At 37.5% G+C, this 27,379-nt stretch overlaps 3 protein-coding genes across 5 annotated transcripts in view; 2 read left to right on the top strand and 1 right to left on the bottom strand.

The window, feature by feature from the left end:
* The first annotated feature begins 127 nt into the window (after window positions 1-127).
* On the top strand, window positions 128-8,589 carry LOC113069538 (cadherin-23-like). Of its 2 annotated transcripts, none has more exons than XR_003279749.1 (12): window positions 128-387; window positions 2,109-2,270; window positions 2,372-2,628; window positions 2,741-2,838; window positions 3,021-3,141; window positions 3,230-3,309; window positions 3,436-3,476; window positions 3,614-3,674; window positions 3,895-4,024; window positions 4,612-4,734; window positions 5,088-5,419; window positions 6,112-6,249. XR_003279749.1 is itself a non-coding variant. In XM_026242683.1 (12 exons), exons 1-12 carry the CDS (start codon window positions 150-152, stop codon window positions 6,448-6,450), a joined length of 1,761 nt encoding a protein of 586 aa, XP_026098468.1. In that variant the 5' UTR covers window positions 128-149; the 3' UTR covers window positions 6,451-8,589. The 2 variants fall into 2 exon arrangements, 1 of the variants encoding a protein (XP_026098468.1); XM_026242683.1 differs by having other exon boundaries at window positions 5,088-5,198; window positions 6,112-8,589.
* A 920-nt stretch (window positions 8,590-9,509) lies between these two features.
* Window positions 9,510-15,436, bottom strand: LOC113069539 (eukaryotic translation initiation factor 3 subunit L). Its single transcript, XM_026242684.1, has 15 exons — window positions 15,310-15,436; window positions 15,076-15,118; window positions 14,694-14,907; window positions 14,538-14,617; window positions 14,397-14,458; window positions 14,207-14,276; window positions 13,269-13,342; window positions 12,988-13,159; window positions 12,748-12,902; window positions 12,482-12,652; window positions 11,788-11,921; window positions 10,511-10,684; window positions 10,193-10,382; window positions 9,978-10,058; window positions 9,510-9,817 (listed from the first exon to the last, which is right to left on the bottom strand). Exons 1-15 carry the CDS (start codon window positions 15,322-15,324, stop codon window positions 9,740-9,742), a joined length of 1,713 nt encoding a protein of 570 aa, XP_026098469.1. The 5' UTR covers window positions 15,325-15,436; the 3' UTR covers window positions 9,510-9,739.
* A 2,221-nt stretch (window positions 15,437-17,657) lies between these two features.
* smoc2 (SPARC related modular calcium binding 2) overlaps window positions 17,658-27,379 on the top strand; it is a 38,286-nt gene continuing 28,564 nt past the window's right edge. The window contains exon 1 of one of the 2 annotated variants that reach the window (XM_026242681.1): window positions 17,658-18,053. In XM_026242681.1, coding sequence (XP_026098466.1) covers window positions 17,982-18,053 — 72 coding nt within the window. In that variant the 5' untranslated portion in view covers window positions 17,658-17,981. The remainder of the gene's footprint in view (window positions 18,054-27,379) is intronic. The other variant, XM_026242682.1, reaches the window with a different exon arrangement.

Below are 27,379 nucleotides of genomic sequence, written 5' to 3'. Positions count from 1 at the left end.
TTGCATCAGGGATGAATTTCAGATTTCTGTGAAATTTAGAATTTTCCTTAGCAGGACCTTGGTAGTATTTCATACATGGTTATTGTAAACATCTTATTAACTGCATTACTGATGCTCTTCTAGGAGGTGATTCTGAGGGAAACTTTGGGATGAGTGTTGCTGGAGTTCTACGGGTCAAAAAAGACCTGGATCGGGAAGAAATCCCAGTGTATTCCATCATCGTTAAAGCTTCCAGTAACCGAAGCTGGTCTCCTCCGAGAAGTCAAAGGTCACAGCGGGCCCAAGTGCTTGACCCAAGCCGTGACCCTACATTACAGGAAGTAAGAATCTTCCTTGAGGACATCAACGACCAGTCTCCAAGATTCACAAAGATGGAGTACACTGCAGGAACGGATTTGTTGAAATTTTGAAACTATTTTCAATGTTTTTATTTTACGGTGGTGTGAAGAGTACCTGAAACACCATACTTTAGTAAAAGTACAGATATCTTACAGTGAAAATTACTCCACTACAAGGTAAAAGTCACAAATTCCAAAACAACTTGATATTTTAACAGTACTTAAGTATTTTTACTTATATGAAATATAGGCTCAAAAAAGGCACTATAAAGAGACTCGCCAGTGAAAAACTTTAACGTTGTGGAGAAACAGGAGAAAACAGGTAGAGGCAAGGATCTGTGTGCAGGTATTTAATGACAACCTAGAACAAACAATAAATCAAAAACCACAGGGAACAAAGAACAGATTGACGGACAAACAGACTACAATTACACTCAACAACTCACAAGGAACTAAAGAAACACTAGGGGTATATAAACATAGGGCTAACAAGCATAACAAGACACACCTGGGTAGACTAAGTAAGAGGAACCAATGAACAAACAGACTACAAACAACACAGGAGACAGGAAGGACACAGGTAGAAGATCCTTCAAAAAGGTCTATTCAGTATAATGGGTGAATAAAATAATCCATCCAAATAAAAAAAAAATCATAGTCTTTTTGCTCTGAATGTGCTGTTTCAGCGTCATTGCCGCTGCAGTCACGTCCTCATCTCAAATAGAAAACACCTGTGATCACAACTACTTGCTTAGGAAACTTACATTCATGTAATGTAGCCTTGTTGACAAGTTTGGGTGAGTAGTGGCAAGATAATAGTGCTTTCAGTGTAGTTGGTGCAATGCAAAATGTAATGTGTAATTGCAACACTCATTTCACATGTAGTGGAGTAAGAGTACATATGCTTATTCAAAAATATAGTGAAGTAGAGTTAAAGTTGCTAATATCTTTGATGCTCAGTAAAACTACAGAAAAATTAAAATTTAATTAAATTTATGTATTTAGCAGAAGCCATTTCCCAAAGCGATTTACAGTGCATCCAGGCTAACAATTTTTACTTATCATGTGTTCCTGGGGAATCAAACCCTCAACCTCGTGCAACCTCGTCCAATCAGAGCTGCGGTCCGTAACTTTGTTCGGTTCAAAATGTAGAAAAATGTATATAATAAGCGAGTACACCCATGAATCCATTTTCCAAACCGTGTTTTTGGCTTGTCCTGAATCACTAGGGTGCACCTATAATAAGTGTTTATATTCGGACTATTTTTAGATTGCTCTGGGATATCGCGGCGGAGTAACCCAGTACCTTTGTGATCTTTCATAGACATAAACAGAGGAAGTATTCCGGTTACGATGTTCTTCCGCAAGACGCAAGCAGTTCTGTTATTAATCGCTAGAGCGTCAAAAGTTCCCCTACCGCAGCTTTAATTTACTTTGTATTTATTTATTTCGTCTAAAAACCCTCTAGCATCACTAACCGATCAAAATTGACCCTTTCTACTGCTTGCAACTGCTGATCATCTTCATATATTTGTCAAAGAAACTTCTGTAATCTAGTTATAATCTAAGCTGCACAAATAAATTATACAAATATTGAGAAAAATGCCAATACGGTTGAATGCGACCTTCATGTAACATAAATAAAAATAAATGTTGTTTATATATTATGTAAGTATTTTAACTGCTTTTATGTTTTATTTTAATTCAATCCCTATGACATCCTGTTTAGGTAAGTAAACGCAAGCTTACCTGTCTCTCTTTCTCTGTCAGGTGTGGCTGCAGATGCTAAAGTGGACTCAGATCTGATCCGGGTTCAAGCGATTGATAATGACATTGGCAACAACAGTCTTGTTCTTTATCACATTCTGTCTATCCACTACATCAAACTACATTCCAATGACTCTGAAGAAATGCCCAGCGTCTTCATCATCGGTGTGTGTGCTTTACACACTTGCTTAACTTTCTGTTGAAATGTCAGGTAATTTAGATTAGTGTTGTTTTTTTATTGACTCTTCTTTTTTTTTTTTTTTCAGGTGACACTAATGGAGTCATCCGGACGCATGACCTGTTTATGGCTTATGATCCGGGTTATTTTATGGTGGAGGTTTTGGCGAGCGATCTGGCAGGACACAGTGATGTGACACTGGTGGGCATTTACATTCTCAGAGACGACCAGCGGGTGAAGATCGTCATTAATGAGATTCCAGAGCGTGTGCGACTGTTTCAAGAGGAGTTTATAAACCTGCTCTCAAACATCACTGGAGCCATAGTCAACACTGATGACGTACAGGTACACGCATGCTTGTGCTGTCATTATTACTATCGTGAGAAGTTAAACTACAATCCTTGTCTCTACAGTTATATCCAGTATTTCTCCTGTCATGACCATTTCTTTCCCATAGTTTCATGTGGATAAAAAGGGCAGAGTGAACTTCGCTCAAACCGATGTTCTGATTCATGTGGTCAACAAGCAGACCAACCGTATTCTAGATGTGGAGAGGTAAGAGTTATATACCAAACATGATCGATACATATCAAATGCAGACGTTTCATGAACTATACAGCTTGATTGATTTTTTTATACTGATTATGATTGCATTTGATTAATGCAGTAGTATAATCTGCAGTTGCTTTGATTCTTTCAGGATGATTGATTGATTGATTCACTGAATTGGTTTTCAGGGTGATTCAGATGATTGATGAGAACAAGGAGCAGTTGAGGAATCTGTTTAGAAACTACAACGTTCTGGATGTTCAGCCAGCTGTGACTGCTCGTGCACCTGATGACCTCACCAACTTACAGGTGTGTGTGTGTGTTTGTTTGTATACGATGTATTTGCTGTATTAAGAAAACATTATACACACCATGAATGCCTGTTCATTTCTTTCAGATGGCCATTATCATCTTGGCAGTTTTACTCTTCCTTGCAGCTATGTTGTTTATCCTGATGAACTGGTATTACCGCACAGTGTGAGTACTTTCTGCATTAGATTTCCACAGAAAGAAGCACCACTTCAAATCCTTTTCTATAACTGGCCATATTCACTCACTTCCTGTTCAACGCATAACCAGATTTTTGTTTCTTGTTTTCAACAGGCACAAAAGGAAGCTGAAGGCGATTGTTGCTGGCTCCACAGGTAAGTTGCTGGGAATGTCCCATCCCTCTGTCAGGAGGAAGTGAAAACTAATCCTCACATGGGTTCAAGTTTAACAAACATTGCTTTGTGTTTGTTGTCAAGGTAAAGCATATTTGGTTTTCTCTCTCTATTTTCAGGAAATCAGGGGTTGATGGATATTCTGGATATGCCCAACACAAACAAGTACACGTTTGAAGGGTGAGTGAGTGATACAATGGTGTAGTTGATATGATCCTGTCTGTATATGTCTTAACAGAGCTCTCAACTGCTAAAATAATCACAGGTGTGGCAAACCTTAACATACTCTTAATATTTGAGATGTGTTCCAAATATAATGCTGATTATTATCTAACGGACTAAATTGCAAGGTTTAATTGATTGCATCACAATGCATCTCTTTCTCTGTGTGTGCTTGTAGAGCAAATCCAGTGTGGCTAGATCCTTTCTGCAGGAATCTGGAATTAGCGGCACAGGCAGAGCATGAGGACGACCTTCCTGAAGACTTAAGTGACATTGCTGACCTCTGGAACAGCCCGGCTCGCACACATGTAATAAACTAAAAAAAAATTGTCAAAATCATGCCATGGTGCATGTATTGTCATCACACGAACCTAGACCTTCTCTTTGTCTTCTCTTGCCTTTGTGGGTTAAAATTAAATTTTTATCTGCTTACCCCCATGACATCCAAGAAGTGACGGTTTCTTCAGTGGAACACAAACTGAGATTTTTATCTTGCAGTCTATCAGTCTTATAATGTAATTTGACGGGAATCACGGCTAAAACATACAATAAAACGTAAATAAAAACATAGCAAGCAGACACATGCTTCTTCTTCTTCTTGCTTTACAGCGGATCGCTTGGTTTTGTTGGTGTATGTTTTTTTGTTTTGTTTTATTGTATGTTTCTGAATATAATATAATATTCCCATACGCTTACATTATAAAGCTGTCAGACTGCAACGGTTTCAGTAAAAAAAAATCTCAGTTTGTGTTCTACTGAAGAAACAGTGTCACCTACAATCTTGAATGTCCTGGGGGTAAGCAGATAAACATCAAATGTTCATTTTTGTGTGACTATCCCTTTCAGTGTCATATTCAAGTTATAGGGAACTAAATAAATATCTTGTTTTCTATAGGGTACATTTGGACGTGAGCCTCAGGCCTCTAAACCAGAGGATGACCGATATCTACGAGCTGCTATTCAGGAGTATGACAACATCGCCAAACTAGGACAAATCATGAGAGAGGGGCCTATCAAGGTGAGAACATTCACTCCAAATCTGATATCAGAGCTACTAATAAACCTGTCAAAGCTTGGAGGACATAAACAGGCAAACCAATAAAGATCGCTGATAGCAATAATAGAAGATGGGATCATCATAGTGCTTCAGTACTTTTTGAGGCCTGATTCCTAGACACAAATCTAAACTAGAACATATTTCAAATGTATTTTCAGTTTAGAATCAACATTTATGGTGTCTTAAACTCAGTTTGGGACCCAATATAATAAAATGTGGAGTGAGATCATGTTGTTAATGAAGTGAATTGTCAGAATCGTGCTAAAGGATTCAGTTCATAAGACACTACATGACAAGTGCTGCCATCCAATCAGGGCTCGCTGCTCAAGGTGGTTCTGGATGACTACCTGAGACTCAAAAAGCTGGTTGCCGCCCGCATGGTCACCAAGTCAACCAGCAACGGTGACCAGTCTTCAGTCACAGAGGTGGGCGATGTGACAGGGTGCTGTGTTTGCTCTTCCTCTACATCCTCTTCCTCGCTGCTGGCTGACTACATCTCAACCCTGTCCTTTCAGTAGAAACCTTGGATACTCCTTCTGTCCAGAGTCATGTGACCCTGCTGACGTTTCCCAGGCTGTTTCACAGTCTGCTCACTGCTCTCCACTGCTTCACAGATCTCTGTTTCCTCTAAAACTGTTGTCAAATTGTAAGTTTATTTGTTGTTAATGGTTATTTTTCTCCTTCCTTACATTGTCTTGAATCCATCCATGCATCCATCTATCTGTTATTCCATACATGTATTGTTGAATCCATCAATCTACCCAACCTTCATGCATCCATTTATTCATCAATGCATCTACCAAACCAAAACTCCACACGTCCATCTATAATTGCAACCATCAACATTTCCATCTCACCATCCATCTATTCATCATGCCATCACTGCATCCATCTTTCCTTTTATTCACCCACATGCATCCATCTATTCATCTACCAATCCATAATTCCATGCATCCATCTCATTGACAACTCCATCCCACCATCCACATATTTATCACTCCATCATCTACAATCCATCAATACATTCATCAACTAAAAAAAAAATTAATTCCTCCATTTACTCACTCATCCATGCATCTGTCCATCCATGCATTCAACTACTATTGCATCTATCCATAATTACATCCCCATATGTCCATTCATGACTCCATCATTCCGTTCATTGTTTTATCATTGTATCCTGCTTTCCTTGTATCCATTCACCAATCCATAAATGAATCATCAAACCACCCAAAAAAATTACCATAAACCCACCCAACCATCCATCCATACATTCATTCATGCATTCATCACTCCATCATTGCATCAATTTCATTCATTCATCCATCCATCTCTCAGCTGATCCAAAGTGACCTGGATGAAGATGACGACGAGCGTGTTGGTGTCGGAGGTCGAGGAACCCTTCGCTTCAAGCACAAACTCCCAATCGAGCTCAGGGGTCCTGATGGGGTGCATGCGGTTCACGGCAGCACAGGCACGCTGTTGACCTCTGACCTCAACAGCCTGCCTGAAGATGATCAGCGGGCGCTGGCACGCTCCCTTGAAGCCTTGCACGCAGATGGTGGACTGTATGCTGAACGCAATGCCCGTACAGAATCTGCAAAATCCACACCTTTGCACAGAAACAAGGGCAATGACACTCTGTCTGGGAGTCCGTTAGAGATCACAGAATTATGACTAGCCGAGGCCTCGCTGGTCTGAGAAAATGTACAATGTGCATGGCATGCCTGGCTTCTTGTTTTTAATGGAAACTCTTTCCTGCGATGTGGAGAAGAGTTCAGGTTTGTAAGGGCCAGGTGTGAGGAGGGTGTGTAGATGTGTAGTATGTGTGTGGACCTGGAACACGCAAAACAAGGGCAGCTCATCTTGTCAGAGATACTTCAAGAGTAATGAGACTTTAACCGCGCACACTCACTCAAACTGCACAAGGGGATGAATGCACTCTCAGACCAGTGGAAGGCCGAATACAGACACTAGTTTTTATTTAGTTACTTTTTTATATTTTAGTGGGACACCACTGCTTATGAGAGTATATCTCTGGGGCTTTTCACACCGTGATTAACCCTGGGTTAAACATTATTTCACACTTCGAAATAGTGCATAGTGTTTAAATTCACAAAGCACAAACAGTTCCTCTTGTCTGCCATTGCATTAACATTTAGTCATTTTGCAGGTGCTTTTGTCCAAAGTGACTTACATTTGGGCAGAGTACATGAAGCGATTCTTCTTAAAGAGACACAGGAAGTGCTCATCATACCAAGTTTCAGGCCTTTGTTAAAGTTTTTTTTTTTTAGCTTAATTTATTGGTTGAAAAAATGAAATTCCCCCTAAACACACGCCATTAAATGAGCTCATGTTGCTGCGTCTTTTCACCCAATCTAACTTACAAATGGCTGACTTTTAGCTGTCGTCACTGCTAGTATTATTGCGGTACTCATATTGCAAATTACTGTCAGTGTCGCAGTATTTTCCAGATAGTTCCATAATGCGTTATGTTCGTAAATATTATCACATTCTGTACCAAAACTCTTGTAGCTCAGTCGCGTTTGGCATTTAGTTTGACAAGGAGCACAAGAGATGGAGAGCAATGCATTATAACGGAACCCGTGGATCTCGAGATTCATTTCTACTGATTGAACAAGATGTGACACAGTTGAGTTCAGTGGACACTCGAGGTTTGTTGTGGTGTTTGGTTACCACGTTTCAAATGAAATATTGAAACAAAAGCCCCATTCACAAATACAGATTTTACTAGTAAACTACCGGTAAGTTACCATTAGGAGATAATGTGTGAACAGGACCTTTTCAAAAATACTTTTCCTACAATTTACCAGTACGAGAAGTTGTAACATTACCAGTTAATTACTGGTAATGTGCAGTGTGTGATCATAGGTAATCATAACCAATCATAACATTCTGACACAGATGTGCGCTGTGTAGTTCAGTTTGAAGTCATTTAATGCAATCTCTCTGGGACAAAAGAAGCTGCATGAATGTGAACATTTGGTTAGTGATTTCACAGAATTGATCTGTAATTTGGAACCGATGTTTGAATGGAGCTTTACCAGTAAAAAGATGGAATCGATCCTTGCCTGTGTAAACAGCACATATTTGTATTTACCGGTAAAGTTGTCCAGTAATTTACAGCAATTTACTTAAAAATTGTCAAGGTTTTACCAGAACATGAATGGTTTTAATTCTGAATACTTGATAGAGCTAAATGTCATATCTAAATAATTTAAGTGGTACTACACTGCTATGGTTTAGTGAAAAATATGAGATGCTATACTTTTAAGGCAAGATGGCCACATTTACACGTTTGTAAAAGCAGGTCGTGTGCTTTAAAATTGTTAACCATGTAAAAACATGCTTTATTGATTTATTTATAAACCATGGGTTAACAAGTGTGAAAAGCCCATTTGATATAAAGAATAAACAAACACAAGAACACAGACTGTACTGCAAGCTGCTCTGTGTCCGTGTCTTTATAGGGACTTTTAAGACATTACAAAAATGACTTCATGAACTCTTTAAAAAATTGTGGACTATCTGAAAAAAGTGGATGACTACATTCAAGAAAATGGACAAAAAGCTGTTCCATGGACTAATGAGGAAAGCCAGTCAGCAGACCACACACTGTTTCCACTGAACACTGAGGCCAGAGGTTTGTCTGGTCAGCTACAAAACATTTCATTTTTGCTCGAACTGAAAGACTTGTGTGTGTTGTGTTTGAATAAAAACGGCAGTGAAACTATACACAGTGAAACTGCTTGAAAGGTTCATGTCATGCCATAACTCGATTTTACCTTTAAAAAAGAGGCGGAAAAGTCTAATATAAAAGTCAAGCTATTATGGTTCATTTACACAACACTGAGAAGAACCTAAGAAGAGCAAATACAGTGTCTTTATTTTCCTTTACTTTTTTGATATAGAAAAATAAAGATTACAAAAGATATTTTTGGAAAAGAAAAATGTTGACCTACTAGAGTTGAGTATAAATGGTTGTATTTAATTGTATTTATTTTTCAACATTTTATACCAGATTATTTGAATTTTGTGTGTTTTAAGGCATTCTTTTTGTATATCCCCTTTTTTTCTGGTAAGGTTTTGTTCCCTCTCATTATTGTCTAGTCACCAGCATTGAGGCTGTATATGGAAAGTCTTTGTGGATCCTGTTTCAATAAACAAAATATGCAATGGTTTTGCCTTAAGGTCCTGAAGATGATAAAATATTGACTAAAGCAGCATTCATCATGAGGACGGCATTCCTCTGTGTATTAAAGCCCAGAAGCAGGATATTAAAGAGAGTAACATGGCCCATGATACAGGATATACACTGCACTGACAGAAAATTATATATCTTAAAAGTCCTGTTACTTTTTGAATAGTGTATTAAAATCAAACTGGAAAAGTTAAACGATTACACAATCCTGACACCCATAAAAATGCTGCTGTCAAAGTGGAAGGTATTTTTTGTTGGAATATGTTGTGAACCCCAAAGTTGTCCAAAATAAATGGAAAGAAAAAAAAATGTGATTTTGCATTGTTTTTGATCCTCTTGCTAGATCATGCAACTGAATACAAAGATTCTTCCGCCACCTAGGGGCATTGATGCTAGAATTGCAGGCCTTCATGTTTGTAAAGTGCAAGTGTAAACAGATACTAAGAGCCTCATTTATGAAACATGAACCTATGTAAATTGTCACTGTTAACTCAAAGACGACTTTAAACCACAGTTCAGCCACATCATACATTTTTATTGATTTAGAAAAACAGACTCCTATCAGTTTTACTTATGTCCAGAACAAGTCAGTGAAATGAACTGAAAGGGCTTATGGTTCAGAAATGGACTCCAACTGGTTTAAGGAGTAGCTGATTGGTTGAGAAGTCTGGGTTAGCCTGTGATTGGTGGATATCACAGTCAGATCAAATTAGGGTTTGATTAGTTAATCTGGTGGGATCTGCATTATGTGGCACGTGATGTGGAGGTACTCGAACTAGAGGAGGCACCAGTCAGAGGCATTTTCTTCAGCGTTCGGTTAAGCTACAGAAGATAAATGAGGTACAATCAAAACATGACGACATAGAGGATCCATTCAAAAACAGATACATAAACTGGAATTTAACAAAGGAAATAAATGTACAGAAATTTAGAGAAAATTGACAAAAATGTAAATGTTTAAAAATTATTCAAGAGCACGAACCTCCTCAAACTTGTGGATCTGTCGGATGAAGAAATCTCCATATCGACGGGCAACCTTGGTGTCTGCAATATGGATCATATCCTGGTGGAAGACCAAGTACATTCACTTTTAGAGTGACTTTACCAGTAAAAAACCTCCAGCTTACTAAATATTATTTTCAAAATATAAAATTCTATTTGGCAGTTTAAAGACAGAAACTCAACACACACACAAACCTTGTCAATGTAGAAGTCGACCTCAGAGGCAGACTGAAATTCTCCATCCAGAGCAGAGACGCCGCTGGTCCACACCAGGTTCTTCATCTTGTGTTTGAAGACCAGAAGCTGGATGCGAAACTCCTGCTCGGACATGTCCAGGAATCCAGCCAGTTTGGCCACAGGCATGGTGGTGTAGAGCTTCAGGAAACTGAGAGAGACGCATGGAGTCAGCAGAGGACATTTCAGAGCTTTTCTAATAGCCAATCGCCAAAGTGAAGGAGATCTCATTACACATCATCACAGAATTCATCAGAAGAGACAGAACTGCTGTTGTACCTGCGGATGGTGGAGAGCTGCGCCTGCTGCTGAACCTCCTCTGCAAACACCTTCAGCTGCTGCTGGAATGGTTCTTTGTGGTAATTAGGATGAACATTATCATAGTTTGGAACTACGGGTGACAGAAACTTGGGGCAGGCAAAGCTGAACAACTCCTCGAACACCTGAAGATCTCTGAAAAAGGCGAGAAACAAAAAAAACTCAGTTGCTCCTTTTATTTTAGATGTATGTCTATATAAATTATACATGATATTATCTTTTTTTTCCCTTTCTTTTTTCAAAAATCAAAATATATGCTCTAATCAAAATTTTGGGAACAGTAATTAAAAAAAAAAATTAACATTAAAATTGAGCAAGGATATTTTAAATTAATCAAGTGACAGTAAAGACATTTATAACAAATGATTTTCATTTCAAATAAATGTTGTTTGTCTGAACTTTTTATTTATCAAAGAATCCTGAATATGTATCTTATTTCATCACAGAAATCAAAAACATTGAAATGGTAAAGTTATTTTAAAGGGATACTCCACCCCAAAAATATTTTTTGTCATTAATCACTTACCCCCATGTCGTTCCAAACCCCTAAAAGCTTTGTTCATCTTTAGAACACAATTGAATATATTTTGGATGAAAACTGTGAGGCTTGTGACTGTCCCATAGACTGCCAAGTAAATTACACCATCAAGGTCCAGAAAAGGATGAAAGACATCGTCAGAATAGTCTATCTGCCATCAGTGGTTTAACCGTAATGTTATGAAGCGACGAGAATACTGTTTGTACAAGCAGAACACAAAAATAACAACTTGATTCAACAATTTGTCTCCTCTGTGTCTCTCCACATCTCCGTAATGACATTGTGGAAAACACCTGCTGAACACAAACTGCGTACGCTCTTCTGTGACCACTGTGGCAGATGCACTATTCTGATGATGCTTTTCATCCATTTCTGGACCTTGATGGTGTAATTTACTTGACAGTAAATGGGACAGTCACAAATCTTCCAGTTTTAATCCAAAATATCTTCAATTGTGTTCTGATGACGAACAAAGCTTTTACGGGTTTGAAGTGATTAATGACAGTTTTCTTTTTGGGGTGGAATATCCTTTTAAATTTCAATAATATTTCACATTATTACCGTTTTACTGTATTTTTGTTCAAATAAATGCGGTAAATCTAAGATCCTTTCACAAACATTGATAATACATTTTGTTTCCATCCCCTAAGTTTGGTATGTTAACTTAGCATAATCAAACATAATGTGTGTATGTTCTCACCCTTTCTGCATGCGGAGCATCTTGTCTCCGTATTTCTCGCGCAGCTGTGTGTGGATGCTCTCGTCGATGCGCATGGGGTACATAGTGAGAGCGATGGCCAGCAGCCCGTGCATCTGCTCGTTCTGTTTATTAATCTGTGAAGAAAACAATACACAATTTAGATTGAAATCAATCTTCAATTAAAACACCTGGAATATCAATGCACAAAATTACAGCAGCACCTTCTTCAGGATTTGCATAATTTAATAATTACATCAGCATTACGGTATTTTCCGGAATATAAGTCGCACTTTTTTTTCTTAGTTTGGCTGGTCCTGCGACTTATAGTCAGGTGCGACTTATTTATCAAAATGAATTTGACATGAACCAAGAGAAATGAACCAAGATAAAACATTACCGTCTACAGCCGCCAGAGGGCGCTCTATGCTGCTCCTGTAGCCTGCCAAAGAAAGCAGAGCGCCTCCCCTCGCGGCTGTAGATGGTAATGTTTTCTCTTAGTTCGTGGTTCTAAATAAATGCAACTTATAGTCCAGTGCGACTTACATATGTTTTTTTTCCTCGTCATGGCGTATTTTTGGACTGATGCTTATACTCAGGTGCGACTTATAGTCAGAAAAATAGGGTATTCTTTTTACAGTAACAGAGTCATTTAAGCATTTTAACAACCAATACCACAAAGACAGAAAGCACTGACCATCTCATACTTGTAGGTGGTTCTCTGGAACATGTTTCTGGTCCTCTGGATGTACAGCAGGATGTTAGCGAAGACACGAATGGCGTCCTGATAGCGTCTCATCATCAGATACGCGAAACCCACATAATAATATGTGGTGATCTGACACTCGGGCACACGTGAATACATGCTCTGAAAAACACAAACAACCAGATTTATTTTTTTTTTTTTTTATTGTCTTGAGACAACACTACTTTCCCAGTGACAATATAGGGATATTTTCTTACCTTCTTGTTGAGCTCGATGTTCTCCAGGACTTTGATGGCCTGATAGTAATCGCCCAGCAGAGAGTGAAGCCTCAGCAATCCCACCAGACTGAAATAACCCAACATCTTATAGAGAGAGTGACGGCCGTATTCTCCAGCCACGGACTCTGGGTCACCTGTGACACAAACACAAGCGTCACACTGACATCTGGATCAGACGAACAAGAAACCAAGGCATGAGAGCTGGCTGGCGTCTTTCACCTCCGCTGGTGTACACCTCCAGCTGACCGTTGATGTTGCTCTTGTCCACCAGAGAGTGAAGGACATTCAGCACGCTGTGAACGTTCCAGATCTTGGGATTGTTCCTCAGGAACTCGATCTCCTCCTCTGACTTCTGGGCCGTCTTACAGCGATACTGACTGAACGACTGGAACTGCAGAATGAAGAGAGAGAATTTCACTTCTACACGAACACATCAGTAACACAGGAGCCAGCAGTATAAGAGGACTTATGAGGACCAAGGGTCTTCTCAACAAACTTACCTGGTAAATGAACTCATCAATTATGTCCCATAACCACTGGTTAGGAAGCTCCAGAGGTGCTGGTCCATCAGCATCTGACAACATTAAATGCATTAAATCCATCAAACCCATTTCAATTGACTACTTCAACAGACTGGCTGACCTGAACATAAACCCTTTGACAATATTCAAAAAGCACAAACATTCAACATTTTGGGGTCAGTACATTTTTATGATTTTGAATTATGTTTTTTTTTTTTTTTTAATGACAGAAACTGCCTTTACTTAATCAAATATACAATAAAAGCAGTATTATTGTAAAATGCTATTACAATTCAAAATAAATGTTTTCTACTTTAATAAATTTGAAATTGTCATTTATTCCTTTGATAAAGCAGAATTTTATTACGTATTATACATTTTAGCATCATTACTCTAGTATTCAGTATCACACGATCCTTCAGAAATCATGCTGATTTGCTGCTCAAAAAATATTTATCATCAATGTAGTGCTGCTTAATATTTTTGTGGAATCTGTGATACATTTCTTTAAGGATTCTAAAATGAATAAAAAGATCAAAAGAGCAGCATACTTCTTAAAAAGAAAAAAAGAAAAAAAGTTGTTACATAAATGGAATCACTATTAATCAATTTAACGCATCATTGCTGAAAAAAAAGTGCATTAATGCCTTTCAAAAAAAATTAAAATAAAAGATCCCAAACATTTGAACAGTAGTGTATAGGGAACATAGAATAACTTTGACAACAATTTTACCAACTACAACATAAGGAATGAATTCATAAAAAATGTTGCTCAAATAAGAATATACATTGTCTACATATTTTACTATTTAAGTTTTTACACTAAAGTGGCTCAAATTGTTTATTACACAACAAAAACATTAGAAATAGTGCCCAAATTGAATTCCATCACATGTAAATGAGGAGTTTGCACTCACTGAGGATGTAGTTGAAGAGGTTGCAGTAATTGTAGTAGGACTCAAACCTCTGGTCAAGAGTTGGACCTCCCTGCAAAAGAGAAAAAGCCTCATTATTGACAGTCCTTCACATCAGACAAGAGCTGAGAAAGACTATATTCACAAAGACTCTTGTTGTCATTCCACGAGACAGGTGAGCGCAAACACTCACGCTGACTTTGGCGTAGATGTGCCTGTAATAAAGCTCCTTGTAGAGGATCAAGAAAACCGCATCTGTAAAAGACAAAACAACACGCACATGTCAGTAAAGAAACATTCAATTCAGAGCTTCTGAGGAGCAAAGATCACTCACCGTTGCCAACCAGGGAAGCGATGGCCTCTGCCTCCGGCCATGGTGAAGTCTTAAAGAAGCGCTCGGTCAGCTTGTTCCAGCTAAAGTGAGATAAAAGCTAAATCAACATTTCCAGACATCAGTACAAGCCGGTCTTATAACCGTACGGCTGCGCACCTGTTCTCATACACTTCCTGGATCTCGTAGATCTTCTGCTCAATGCTCTCGCTGGACACGCGGTTGGCCTGCAGCTCGTAAACCTTCTCATCGATCAGGTTTGAGACGGTCTTATGAAAATACTGCAGGAAGTTCTTGATGACCTCAGGGATCACATGATACGTCTGCTGGTGCTCGTACTGACGTTCATACGCCAGATCAGCTTTAGGGTCACCTGCAAAACACACAGACTTTTATAACAGCACACGTCTACTCACTTATCTGTCTAGAAGCTATGCAATCTATTCAGAAGCTTTATTAGGATGACATAAAGCTTAATATTACCAAAAATGGACACCCATATAAAATGGTCATACAGATGATAATCAATAACGTTCCTTACCGGTGTGATGGTCATAATCACTGGGAGTGTTATAAGGGTCATACTGCAAACAAAAAGAGAGAGTTTACATTATAAAGTCTGACATTTAAACACAAACATGCAGGTTGGCATATGTAACGTTAACTGAAAAGAGAGTGACAGTCTTATCGTGACGCGCCATTGATGAACTTCAAAACACGTTTAATCTCTCACGCACGCGCTCGTGAAGCTAGCTACACAGTCGCGCGCACTCACCTCTTCATCGTCCATCGGGTAATTATAGATGAGGAAGGTTTATTCCTCTAGTTGGTGTTTAATCCGTTACGAAACCTTTAATAAATCCTACGACTGCCGCAATGCACGCGCGGAGAAGAAAGAGGAAGTCCACTGCACATGTTTCCGGTGACGCAGTCGAAGCGCACAATGCATTTTGGGCCATTGGCGGAATCCTTTGGCTTCTTTTTTTTTTTTTTTTTTTTTTTTTTTTTTTTTATATAAATTTTTTTTTTTTTTTTTTTTTTTTTTTTTTTTTATTGCAGTTTTAGAACAAGAACATACAAGGGCAATAACGTATCAATTACATCAAAATATAAACAATAATAAATGAAACAATAAAATACAAATCCTTTGGCTTCTTGGAATTGTTCTTCTTCTTCTTCTTTTAGAGTTTAACTGGCGGTTGGCAAACCAACTTAAGGTGCATTTACCGCCATCTACCAGACAGGAGTGTGGTCGTCGAGAATAGTCAGAGGGAATTATTCACCTATGCGCATACTTATTATATAAATATGTACATATTAAATACGGTAGAACAACCCCGTATTTTTGAGAAACCTCATAACTTGATTTTTAACAGTTTTAGATACATCTCCTAATAAATTAACTAAAGTAAGCGCTTTCCCTTCTTTATATAGGACTGATGTTAAACAACTACGCTCTTCCATATAATTATTACACTCTATTAGGACATGTTCAACTGTTTCTGGCTGACCGCAATAATCACAACCTCCTGTCTGATGTTTTGGCTGAATTGGACATAAGACTTCATTCTTTTACTGTCTAGGCCTATGCTTAATTCAGACGCGAAACAAGCTATTTTAAAACACTCAAAGTAATGGTGCATGCCAACGATTTTTTTTTGTGTGTGTCTTTTTTTTTTTTTTAACCAGCAGCTTTATTGATTAAAATAGAGTTAACATAGGCTTAGTCTTAGAAAGGATTAGAAAAAAAAATATGGTTACTAGCTACTCTTTTACAAAAGTAAAACCATTTTTCAATACATTTTTCATAAATATTTATGGGGACCTGTGCTTCTATAATTTACATTTAATAATAACACAGTTCCTTGTGAAATATGTAGAAATTTGATAAAGTTTTACAGGATCTATTCTTACATAAAACAACGTTCGATTGTAATTATGGTAATTACTAAATAATGTTTGTTTGTTTTTTGCTTTTTTTCCCATAAATATACAAAATATCACATTTTCATATTTTCTCTTTTATTTCATTTAAATTTAGGAAATCCTCCCAAAAAAACAAATTCACAACCATCATCATCATCATCATTACATTCAAAATAAACTATGTGACACAATAATTCCTTACTAATAAAAAAGACTTATTATTATTATTATTATTATTTGCCGCATATTGGCATTTTCCGTTATTTTTATGGTGAATGTTTTCTGAAATCGAGCTGCATTTCCACACGTGTCCTGTAGATGTCGCAGATGTTCCTATAATTATGGATTCACATCTGCCCATTAGATTCATTCTAACACTCTGCAGCTATTTCATCAGTTTTTATAGGCTTTTATAATGAAGAGTTTCGTCAACTCACAAGACAAGTAATGAAACACCATGGATTATTGCGATTTTGTCAGCAACAAGACACCCAATTAATATTTAGTGTAGAGCTAATGAATCCAGTGAGTGAATTAATGTCTCACAGAGAACTACTAAACACGAGAGGCAAAAATAGAAAGTGTGTCCTTTGAATGAACAATACTCTGAATTCCCACATGTGTAGTTTTGTCTCTGCACTCGTGGGAATCGAGGCTGTTATGAGTTTGAATAACTGCTGCCACATGTCTACTTATTTGGCTTGAAGAGAACTGGAGAAATGCTGTTCAAAGTGTTTGTTTTAAATTACTTTAAGCTACTCTGGCATGTTAGTGCAAACTAGAAAAAGTGTTAAAAATATATTTAAATAAATAAAAACGCACAATGAGATACAGAAGAGATTTTATTGATGATGATGACATGGTGCTTCTTGTGCTGAGGATGATGGATTTCTGTGGATAAAAACTGTAAATGAAGATGAAAAGTGTTAAACATCATCATTTTACATTGATCATGTGTGTACACGTATTCCCAAACGGTCAGAATTAGGCTATGTCATAATTATTTATCTCATGATTATATTATATTATATTATATTATATTATATTATATTATATTATATTATATTATATTATATTATATTATATTATATTATAAACCAGTACAGCTTATCATCTAAACAAAGAGTGGTTCACGTGTGTTGTTGAGAAGAAAGAACAGAGGGAGGGAGAAGACAGAATTTTTTCCCCCTCAGCTACCAGCATCTGTAAGAGATTCCACCCAAACTTACCTCCCGACTACAGCACGGGCATCCGATAAACACACACACACACACACACCGAGGGAGAGAGAGAGAGAGAGTCACACACTTGAGCAGAGGAGAGAGTAAAGACAGTCCAAACCGAGCGCTTCACTTCATTACGCACAGGGAAATCACGCAGAACACAGTCCACGCCCGCGATACCGAGCACACACCGAGAGCTGTGAAGGGACGCGATTTAAGGAATTACGCGTCACGTTGGAGAGTCGATCGGGTCTAAAGTGAGTTTCTGAGGATTTGGTGCGTCTGGAGAGCTGTGAGGATGCGCGTCTCGGTCCTGCTGCTGCTCTGCGCTCTTTACGCAGGACACGCGCACAAACTCTCCGCGCTCACGGTGGGTCACCACACTTCACTATCACTATATGATCGTGCACATTAACAGAACGATTGATTATGCAAAAATATTAATAGTCAGTATGTTTAAAAAATATATGTTTTATAGCATTTCTGACTCTTTCAATGTCTTTTAACCAATGTCCAAAAAATGTATAACATTATCTGCCGTCTGACATTTTCATCTAAAATGAACATTTTTATCAGGCTTTTATGTTTATGTTCAGTTATTTAACTTTTATTGCATAGAAAATGACCTATACACTGCCATTAAAGTAAAATTACTGAACCTAAACATAAGAGCCTGATAAAAATGCAGATTTTAGAAGAAAATTTCAGATGGCACTTAGATGCTTTTGCATTATATATATACATATATGGTTTTCTGTTTAATACATTTTAGAATTTTTATTATTTTATTTTTTATTTTTTGTAATTTTATTTTTAATTTCCCAAAATTATTTAAATTTATACTCTAAATGTTTTAACTGGTAGTCTTTTTGTGGTGCCCTTAAAATGTAACCCCCCCTCCCCCCATCACCAAGACTATTATTTACACCAATTAAAAATCACTGGTATGGGTCAGATCAGGCTGAAATAATTCCTAATGTAATTTTATCAGTGTAGCAAAATATCACTGGTTTTGTCATCAGAATCAGAATTCTTTGTTACTTGACAAGTGTGTTTGGTGTTTTTCACTCAGGGACAGTAAATATGGCAGTTTGATATGTTTTTTTGTGATGCAGACTCAGCGCATCTTTGTGGTTGTGCTTGTGTGTTTGCTTAGTAAAACAAGAAGCTGAGACACAGTGTAAGGTGAGATGAGTAATCACGAGAATCCTATTTGGGATTAAGACGAGTGATGTTTGTGCACTCACAATTCAGGAGGGTAACCAGAGATCCACAAGCTTTCTTTAAAACAATCACACACACACACACACAGACATAGTGGGAGCTACAGGTGCACACCCACCTTATGCTTTCCTTAATATGTGACAGGCTCTTGGTTTTGGCCGCTAAGTGCTGGGAACAGGAGATTTTCTCCCCTTCCTGCGGCCGCTGGCCTCTACATGGACGTCTGCCTGTGTACACAGGGTTACGACTGCTAAATGCGGGAAGCCGCTCCCCATTAACTGAGTGAGAGAGTGAGTGTAGCTCATCCCAGTGGGACATGAACGCTAGAGAGAGAGAGAGAGAGAGAGAGAGAGAGAGAGAGAGAGAGAGATACAGGCACTCTGGTCCACCCAGATCCTGGACACAGAGCAGCTTTGACGCACCTCGAAACCCAGGCATTTATGTTCAACCAAACTGGCCCCTGCTGAAATCCAGAGAGGGTCTGCACTTTCAAAAGTGAGACAGGAAACGGCCCACTTTCTTATCCATAAATGTTGGTAAATAGTCAATATTTGTGTACCTGTCAAGAATTGCAACAAATGTTGTATATAATCAAGTGTGCTTTGCAGTTGTTTGGGACTGGGATTTTTGCATTTGTGCTCACATAGTTTGTTCTATCAAATGTTCTACCAAATGCACCAACAAAATGCAAAGAATATATGTAATATTAAATGTTATACAGAAGCATTGGTTAAACGCATATGCGAGAATCTCAGTAATAGAGCAAAAGTCACTCTCTTTCTGATTTGCTATATTTAGGGCAGTTATTGTAGTATCATTGATACAGTTTTTATTAATAATTTTATTTAGGTTTTATTTTTATATTTACTATTTTCATATGTAATATCCACATTCTCATTTTATTTAAAAAAATATTTAACTTTTGTTCATAAATGTAGTTTATTGTTTTTAGTTTCAGTTATTTTAGTCAACAAAATGTTTACTTAGCAGCTAAAAAAATAAAATTATTGCATTTTATTCCAGTTACTATTTATTTTATTAATTTAGCGCAATATTCTAGGTTCAGTTTTTATTTTTACATTTTCAATTTTATTTTAAGTAAAATTTTTAGCAATTGTATGTTTTATCAATTTATTCGTTTTATATATTGTTTATCATGTTTATTATTTTTGTCTATATAGTTTTTAGTAATTTTTAAGTTTTAGTTTTAGTTATTTTATGAAAACCTTGGCAACTAGGTAAAATAAAATACATTTACACTTTTTTATAATTTATTTGGTTAATTTCACAGAAAGCTTCTATGTACTGAATTAGTTTTAGTTTTTATATTTTCCTCTTGTATTTACAGTTCAGTTAAATTTTTAGTAATTTTGTTGTGTTTTTGTAATTTTTCTTAGTTTTTTTAAAAGTATGTCTAGTTTTTTATTTTAGTTTCAGTTTTCACATCAAATTGACTAAATACCTAGTGTACTAAGAAAAGTACTGAATATACTAAATTAAATACATTTTAGTACACCAAATTATTTTTAGTAAAAAAAAAAAATTGAATTTCAGTTAATATGTATTTCAAGCAACCAATTTTATTTCATTTTGTTGTATGGTTTTAGTTCACTATAATAACCCTGATTTAAAATCCCAAGAGTGTTATTTTCTCACTGTGTTGACTGGCCAGCGCACTGCTGTGATTTCACTCTGGGCCGTAGACCGCTGAGTTTTTACCTGGCATAGTGTTCTCGGTGCTGATGGAGGCTGTTAGCACCGAGGCCAGACATACAGTTGCTGTCAGTGTTTCTCTGCTGGCATCTGCTGCTGCTCGGCCTTCTGGGATGGCAGCTATGTGGAACGGGCATGAATCAGGGCCTGTGATGACGAGGTCTCATGGGCACCTGCTGCAGCTCGTGCCGGATTGAGAAGATATGCTGTTATTTGAGAGAGAGTAAACAGCGGAATTAATTTCACACAAGTCTCTGGGTACGAACCTCTCGCTACAGAGCAGCAGGGCCCTATTTAAATAAACTAGCCATCCTGAGGTGTCAAATTCACCTTTACTAGTCCATCGTCAGGCTTGGTTGATCAGAAAGAGCTGCCAGCTGAAAAACATAACAAAAAGTGGTAGAAGCCAATATGTGAAAACTAATACAATCGCATTAGTAAAATTTTGTGTGCACAAAAAAGTCAGATGTTGATAGTGTAGCAATTAATGAAGTACAAATCAGAGAAAAGTCATTTTCAAACCAAGCAGATTTCTATTTAGCCTGGTAATACCAGACTCTGCTACTTCACTTTGCTTCGTAGACAGAGTCTGGAATGGCATAATAGAGAAGTGTTTTCTCTCTCGCTAGGGGGCGCTTGTCTGAAGTTTAAAATCATTGGTTACCCGTAAGCCAATCAGATACGTTTAGTTATGTTATGCGCCTGTACAGCCGCATCGAAGCACAGACATCATGCATCGAACTCAAATCTATGATTGAACTTCCACTGTAAACCTGTTGTTAAACACTCTTCTTGTTCTGGCTTCAGTTTGAAAAAGAGTTGAATGTTCTCCATAACAGAGCGAATTGCATCCCGTATCTCGTTTCCCATTTACGCGGTCGTTTCGGTTTTCGATTTCTCTAACCTACAATTTAAAACTCGATGCTTAGCATCTACGTCACGGCTCTCAGCCCGCCCTCTGTTCGTTGATTGGCCCGGCTGTTTTCAGACCGGTGGCAAACAGAAAGCTCTGACGCTGTATCAGACTGAGTACAGAAGCGAAATGAAATTGAGTGGAAGTAGGAAGTCTGACGTAGTCAGGCTAATTTCTATTGGCCAGTGCAGCAAATTTACTAGACCAATGTGAACCCAGCGCGATTGTGGATTTCACGTGTGAAAAAATTGTCAAATTTGAACAGTAAATGTAACCAAACCTTAAATCAATCCATGAAGGAATGCACTTTTGTCCGAATCAGAGTGCTGTGATTTACAGAGAAACGCTCTGGTCGATGCCCCACTGCTCATTATTTAGAAGTCGAGGAGGGATGCCTCTACATTTAAACATTAACAAATGGCTGTGGGTAGTTAACCTGGAGGTCAGAGGTCATCTCATCTCACTCCTCTTACTCAGTCTGGCAGAGCGGAATGTGGGAGGCAGATCAGTGCAGTGCAAACCCTCATCTACTTTCACACACACGCACACACACACACACACACATTACTTGCTGTAAGAAGACTGATCTCAGAGCTGTTGTCTTGACTTCGGGTTGCAATGCAGCTTTTGTGAAGAGGTTGTAACTGAAGGACGGGACAGCATTTATTAAACACACAGTAACTGACACAACATCATTATATTAAATAATACTCAAAAAATACTTTATTTTTATTGAATCCTAAACACACAACATAAAAACTTTACAGATATAACGATACTTCCAAACAGACAATAACCTTCTAATACAGGGCTTTTGCCAAAAAAATAAATAAAAAATAAAATAAAATAAAATTGTATAAGTAAATAAAAATCTAAATAAAAAATAAAAGACCCGTTTTTAATTTTATACTCTTAAATTAATTCTCAAGTAAATATAATCGTATACAGAATCCATAGACAGAGTCAAGAGATGTGGAAAAACAACTATAAAGACCTTAAAAATAGTTTTTCTTGTGATTATATGAAACTAACCAGTTCAAATCATAAGATTCACCATATAATTAACAGATTTTTTTTATTATTCAAATTATATGAAAACATATTTACCAATAATATATATATATATATATATATATATATATATATATATACATATTAGTAATTTTTTCTGGCTGAAATGTGCAAAATTGAGTAACTCATATAACTTGTTTCAAATGCAAATAGGCTGTTCATAAAGTCTTAAAGTGACAGCAGCAAAACAAGGTGCAAAATGGTCATAAAAAACTTGGTGTAGCAGAGACTTTAACATTAAAAACTAAAATGATGAAGAAATAAACACATGCTCAGTCTCTGTGCTCCAGTAAAACTGTTGCAAATGAATATCAGATGTCACATTTGCATAGGAGACGAATCATAACTCAGCTGTGCCAAATACCTTTGAAAATCATTAGGAACGGTTCTGTTTCAGCAGCCGTTCCACTTACAGCAACACATTTTCCACATTTGCTTTCTTGACACATTTTTTCATGAGGTGATTTCTGAGCTGGATCTAACAACTTAGAGAGGCAATTCACTAAAAAGTGAAACATCTGTCATCATTTCCTCACCCTCATGTCATTCCAGAGCATTTTGACTTTCTTTCTTCTATGGAACATAAAATACAATATTTTGAGAAATGTCTCAGTGTGTGTGTGTGTGTGTGTGTGTGTTTTCTTTTCATACAATGGAAATCAGTGGTGAAGTGTTTGGTGACCAACATTCTTCAAAATATTTTATGTTCTGCAGAAGAAAGTAAGTCAGTCATACACACAAACTTACGGTTCTAAAAGGGGATTTTCACAGTGAAGAACAATTCTGAAAAATGTTTCTTATATCAGGAACATCGTAATGAACCCTTTTTCATTTTAAAGAACTTTTGTGGAATGGAGAGATTCCATGGATGTTAATGGTTCTTCATGGAACCAAAAAAAGCCAATGAAGAACCCTTATTTTTAGGAGTTCAGGTTTGGAAATGCATGAGGGTGACTAAATGATGGCAGAATTTGTATTTTTGGGTGAACTATCCCTTTAACAGAGAGAAAAATCGAATGTTTTGGTGGTTTCAGACACAAGCGTTTTGTCATTTCAATTTTGAAACCGTTCAAACTCATCTTTAGTTCCACACCTCCCTGCTGAAACCCATGTATATCAGTCACTTCATAACAGGGGCTGTCCAAAGAGACCGTTATTCATACGCAAAACTATGCACCTGCAAGAGAAGAAAAAACATCTTTTTCCCTCTCATCCTTCACACATGACTAGCAGCAGGCTTTCCCTTTTCTTGCCGATTTTTCACAGCAATTAAAGGCTTTTCTCTTTGATTGAGTTAATAGCCTGGATCTAGACTGTCACTTTCTTCATTTCCACTATGCTGGAGACTAACGATGCCTAGCCAATCCCAGGAAGCCCCCGTCGGGACTCTTTCACACGTCTGCGGCCTCTCTCTCACTCTTTGCCGGGCCCCCATTGACCCTTTGCGGCCAAGGTGTGAGGGGCCTCTCTGGGTCTGTGGTTGGGAGGCCCCCCTTGTCCTTTCTGGGGCCCCTCGGCCCCCATGTGGCCCTCTGTGGGGCACAATGCACTCTCTGCTGGAGATTGGCCCCTGCTTTCAATCCCACAATGCCTCACTGCCAAAAGGGGGTAATAGGATTTGAGGTTTGTGTGCTGGTGGGTCTTCTGAAAAATATGTCATTGTCATTTTTTTTCACTCTCTCTCTCCTCATTTTTTTCGGTTTCTCTTGCTTCGCTTTTCATCTAAATTGACTTTTCTTTGTGGGGCAATGATAAAAATGGAGAATAGAAAAAACAAGGGGGGCGGAGCAGCTGTGGAGGACTGGAAAAGCGTTTCAGGACAATCAGACAGTGGCTTGTTTTGCCTGCACTTCTCTGCAGTAGGTTAGAAGAGCCATTATATGTCATGTAAGAGACATGTTAACATGATGGTGGTCATATATCAGTGCCACATACACACACTAACATTGATAAAGAGGTCCAGTGCTGGCGTTTAGTTTGGATTCTGGAGCATTTGCTGAGGATTTGCTGTTTACAGAACTACTGGTTCTTAAAAGTGCCTGGGACATTTTAATAATGATTTTCGAAAGGGAGAAATTACTAAATTTTGACCATGCACAGAATGCAACACCTAGAAACCACATCTACAAATCTACTTGAAAACGTACGTTTTAGAATACTAAATATTACTTATACTAAAGATTACTAAATAACACTACTATAACAGTGCTATTAGTGGAATATAATATAATATAATATAATATAATATAATATAATATAAAACTTAGACTAACATTACAATTTAAACTGGAAATCTAAAAATAAATGCTAATGTAAATATTAGTATATAATACTAAAATAACACTGCTAGTGGCACAGAAATATAATATAATATAATATAATATAATATAATATAATATAATATAATATAATATAATATAATATAATATAATATAATATAATATAATATATCAAACTTAGACTAACATTTAAATTTAAACTGAAAATCTAAATATAAAAGCAAATTTAAAATATTTATAATACTGTATAAATGATACTAAGTAGCACTGCTAGTGGCACAGAAATAATATAATATAATATAATATAATATAATATAATATAATATAATATAATATAATATAATATAATATAATATAATATAATATAATATAATATAATATAATATAATTTTAAACAAGTTGTGAGTATTGTTGACTAAATCTAAAACTATTAAAAAACATTTTGGGTAATTTAAATAAAGGCCTTTTATATATATGTACTTAAAACAAAAAGTACCAATATTACTGATATAAGTTTAACCTAAAGGTATAAAAATATTTAAGAAAAAAGCACAATATTCCTAAACATTAAAGAAACATTAAATAAAAAAATTGAAAATATAAAAATAAAAGATAATTAAAAATACTGATGAATACTGTATAAGTAAAAACGATCAAGTCTAGCGGCATGGGCATCGCAGATGTCTCTGATGTTTGTCCTGAATGCGATCCTGTCACTGTTCTCATGGTGCAGAAAGCGTCTGAGGTCTGTTTGGCCCGGTTCTGCTGCTCCTCTGGTGTCTCTGTGAGCAGCTGTTGATGCTGTATACAGGCCGTGGTCGTGGGTGGCTTCAGATTCCTCCGGTGATGCTCAATGGACGTGTCTGGGTTTGGCTGCGGTTGAATTGATTGGTGATTATTTGGCCGTGTCTGGGTTTGTGGGGTCTGGTTTGGGTCGATATAAAATGCTGAATTGTTGAATCACAAAATGTGTCTTGGCCACGATGAGGTCTCTGCGGTGGTCGTGTTGGTTTTGTCCATATCTGGGACGCTGGCTGTGACAGAACTGAACTGCGTTGGCCGCGATCGCTTGGCCCGAGTGGGAGGACTGTGAACTCCGATCGCGAGATGACCATCGCGGCCGATTGTGGTCGGTTCGGCGGCACTCCGGGCAGAATCTGTTTCCTGACATCTCTGTCGGGCCTCCTGCGAGCTCCCTGACAGCAGTGCTGAGAATGACGGAGCGGAAGGGGCACCGGGTCACAGCTGCAGAGACCAGAGGGAAGATAAAGAAAGCGCATGTGTGGAAGACAGACACAAAGAAAACGCAAGAGAGCGAACAGGGTGAGAACAGAGAGAGAAAGACTGTGTGTTTGTCAGAGATAAAGACAGAGAAAGAGAGGGGAAAGAAAGAGATTCTGTGGTGGGACTGTGAGTTTCGAGGGGGGTCAGTGTCAGCCATGATCTCAGACAGCAAGAGTCTGTCAGTCACAAACCAGCGCACACAGACCCCAAACAACCAGCTCCAGACATAAGACCCTCTTATTCACAACTTAATGTTCATTCAGTCATAAATATTCTGAATTAGGAGTGAAAGCGGCCCGTCGTGGCAGGGCAGAGGATGATGAAGAGGACTGTTGTCCTTTTGAAACATATTTTTCTGTCACACACAGAGAGAGGATGTACTGCAGCCAATTGCGAATGGTCAAGTGCAATAATTAAATCTCAAAGAAGGTGTGATTTAGTGAAATGAATGTATCGCTTACATGCCTGTTAAAAAAATAATAATAATATAAAAATTCATTTGTGGACTGAAAGATGAAGTTAAATTTTACTTTCAATCCACCTTGAAGGTTCAAGGTTCAATTTGATTTCAAAATAAAATAAAATAAAATAAAATAATGTTGAATGGTTGCTGAACTAAAAAGTGGATTTAAAAAAAATCACTTTTTGTCCACTTTGAAGTTCAGGTGCAGTGTATAAGACTGAGCCCTTCCTATTCAGTTTGCTTTTGGTGACAAAAAAACAAAACAGAACAATACAAAACAAAAATAAACTAAATTAAATTGCATCATAAAAATGCCGCTATCCACAGCTTTATACTTTTACTGCATGTCAACAACTGGGTCATTTATGGTTATTATGTTATAACTTTTAAGGAATTTTACAAGAAACAAAGGTCATACCTTAACAAAACATCTCCAAGATCTCCATTTACTCTCTTGTAAGCTATGAAAGAGAAACCTCTCAGCACACACACACACACGCACGCACACACACACACACACACACACACACGCGCGCGCACACACACACACTGGGGCATTAAGATAGACTAAATAGTCAATAACTCAATTACAAAAAGCAAGTAAAAAAGATTAGTTCAATCTCAGTACACTCAGTACACTCCGCTACGCATGAACCAGCTTCTTTGCCTCACATTTATCACACACACACACACACACACACACACACACACACACTTCCCCAGCATTCATCAACTCTAGATTTACGATC

The sequence above is a fragment of the Carassius auratus genome, unplaced genomic scaffold (assembly GCF_003368295.1).
Source record: "Carassius auratus strain Wakin unplaced genomic scaffold, ASM336829v1 scaf_tig00001751, whole genome shotgun sequence".
NCBI lineage: Eukaryota > Metazoa > Chordata > Actinopteri > Cypriniformes > Cyprinidae > Carassius > Carassius auratus.
Note: the sequence above shows the minus strand (reverse complement) of the source record. Positions and strands in the feature narration are given on the sequence as shown.

Coding starts and splice junctions, on each gene's coding strand:
- LOC113069538 (XM_026242683.1), top strand. CDS start 150: ATGAGTGTTGCTGGAGTTCTACGGGTCAAAAAAGACCTGGATCGGGAA. Junction 2,271..2,371: donor GCCCAGCGTCTTCATCATCG/GTGTGTGTGCTT, acceptor TTTTTTTTTCAG/GTGACACTAATGGAGTCATC. Junction 3,477..3,613: donor GATTGTTGCTGGCTCCACAG/GTAAGTTGCTGG, acceptor CTCTATTTTCAG/GAAATCAGGGGTTGATGGAT.
- LOC113069539 (XM_026242684.1), bottom strand. Junction 14,908..15,075: donor TGATTATGACCATCACACCG/GTAAGGAACGTT, acceptor TGTGTTTTGCAG/GTGACCCTAAAGCTGATCTG. Junction 14,618..14,693: donor CAGGAAGTGTATGAGAACAG/GTGCGCAGCCGT, acceptor ATCTCACTTTAG/CTGGAACAAGCTGACCGAGC.